This window comes from Branchiostoma floridae, chromosome 18 (genome assembly GCF_000003815.2).
Source record: "Branchiostoma floridae strain S238N-H82 chromosome 18, Bfl_VNyyK, whole genome shotgun sequence".
Classification (NCBI taxonomy): Eukaryota; Metazoa; Chordata; class Leptocardii; order Amphioxiformes; family Branchiostomatidae; genus Branchiostoma; species Branchiostoma floridae.
The window spans coordinates 169,359-171,558 of NC_049996.1; the positions used below are offsets into that span (position 1 = coordinate 169,359).

The following is a 2,200-nucleotide window of genomic DNA, read 5'->3' on the forward strand; positions in this document are numbered from 1 at the left end:
ATCGGAATGTTTGGGAACGGCTTCTCCGCGTGTTTGGGAATGTTCGTGCCCAGAAACCAAAACAAAGTCCGGCATGGTGGCTCGGGGAAGTGCTGTTGGGGCTTGAATAAGTTAGCTTTAGGGATGTAGTATTCTGTAAGACCAAATCTAGGGACAGAGCTGGAAAATCTACAAGACAAGGACAAGAAATTTCTCAAATTCCTCAAAAAATGCTCTGGGACTTCATACCTTTACCCTCTTTTTTGAACTTGAAGTTCATAAATTTGTATTTTAGAACTGCCAAATTGACAAGGACAGACAAACATGACCACAGCATGTCTCTGACAAAAGATTAAAAAAACAGAAGTTTTGCTGCAGTGCCAAGGTCACACACCAGGGGTCCAAAATTGCCCTTCACCTTTGTCTTCTCGACCCCTATCTACATAGTAAACCATCATTAAAATCCATCAGAGATTCTAAAGTTATGCTGAATACAAGTGTCTGGAAATACGGACAGACACACAGACAGACACACAGATACACACAGACAGACAGACATGCAGACACACAGGCAGACAGACATGCAAACACACAGACAGGCAGACACACACATATACAGAACGACGGCCATGCAAACACACAGACAGACACACACACCAGAAACAACATCTCCATTTCTCCTGGAGGTAACAATAATTATAGAAGTACCAAAAGAAGTGAGGAATGACCATGAACCCTATTATTGCTCCAGTGTGGCCCCCGTCTGCCTGTGGAGTTTGGTCCTGTAGTACCAGATAGTACCAAAAGAAGTGAGGAGTGCTGTGAACCCTGATATCCCCCGGTGTGGCCCCCAGTCTGCCTGTAGAGGTTGTGCCTGGCTCCCATCAGGAGTGACTTACAGCCCAGAGCAGACAGTTTAGTACTGACTGTCTGACCTGCAAACATCTTCAAGACACTCACTCACTTCAAGACGTCTTGGGATGGCTGGGACGAGTGAAAGTGGTCCCTGTGCTAAAGTGATGGGATAGTGTGTGGGATGCTCGAGACGGCACTATGAGGAGTAAGGTTGTGTTGTTGACGTTTGTTGTTGTTGTTGTTCAGTGGTGTTACCAAGGCGACTGCGTGCCGTTCGGACACCGCCCAGAGGCGGTGGATGGCGGCTGGGGACCGTGGTCCGACTGGAGTGCGTGCACGCGGACATGCGGGATCGGGGTCTCTTTCTCGGAACGACACTGCAACGAGACTGCGTGAGTACTTGCTAAAGCATTTTGACCAGTCTAGTGAAATTAAAATTTCAATGACAAAGTTCAGAGAAAATGTACTTTGTCAAATAGAATTTCAGTAAAAACGCATGTAAGGTAAGTGTGGTGGGATCTTAAACGTGCTCGAGATCTCATATAGAATTAAAAATGGATGTACGTTCAAGTGGCACCCCGAGCAGGCCCTTGAAAAAGGTACTTACACCTGCATCCTCACACAACTCACAAGGTATGTTTATTCTTACCCGGTACTATAGCTTTGGTTAGGGACATCCTCTGTTGGAGGTCCCGTGTTAGAAGAGAGCCACACCTCAAGCAAGGTTAAGATCCCACCACCCTTACCTTAGAAGAGCAGGGGTCCTTCCCGATGTGGGTGGATCAAACCCTACAGTCTAGAATCTGGGTTGACATCTTGAAAGGTGTTTCCTAATCCTTTCACTAATGTGGTACATCTCAGGACATGTACACAAGCTCTGGGGCTTGTACAAGATCCTCTACTATATTGTATGAAGAACTGTGAATGTATCAAAGCCTGATTTTTTTTTTTTTTTTTTATATTTCCAGCCCGGCCCATGGAGGGAAATACTGTGTCGGGGAGAGGAAAAGATATCGAACCTGCAACACCATGGTTAGTTTATCTTAAAGTTTACTATATTATAATACGGCCGCGTGGCGCCTTGGTACACCCGATCCCTCGATCTCGGAAGTTAAGCAACGCGCGGTCCGGATAGTGCTTGGATGGGGGACCAACCAAGGACGTCCGGATTGCTGTAGCCTCACGAAGTTTTCCACGAAATCGTCTTCCGGGAGGGACGTAAAACGGGGGTCCCGTGCTCGAGGAGTAATCTCCAAGCAGATCTTGCTGTGGCAAATGGGAAGGAGTTTAGCCGGCAGAGGAGTTATTGGCCACAGCGAAGATCTGCCGCAGAACGGAACCGCTCAAAGGATATTATCAGGCAATT

The 2,200-nt window shown here is 47.0% G+C and overlaps 1 protein-coding gene across 1 annotated transcript in view; it reads left to right on the forward strand.

Moving 5' to 3' along the window:
* Positions 1-1,080: 1,080 nt before the first annotated feature.
* LOC118405869 (A disintegrin and metalloproteinase with thrombospondin motifs 6-like) overlaps positions 1,081-2,200 on the forward strand; it is a gene marked incomplete at both ends in the record, with an annotated part of 4,489 nt that continues 3,369 nt past the window's right edge. Inside the window, 2 exon segments of the mRNA XM_035805682.1 lie at positions 1,081-1,226; positions 1,803-1,866. Coding sequence (XP_035661575.1) covers positions 1,081-1,226; positions 1,803-1,866 — 210 coding nt within the window.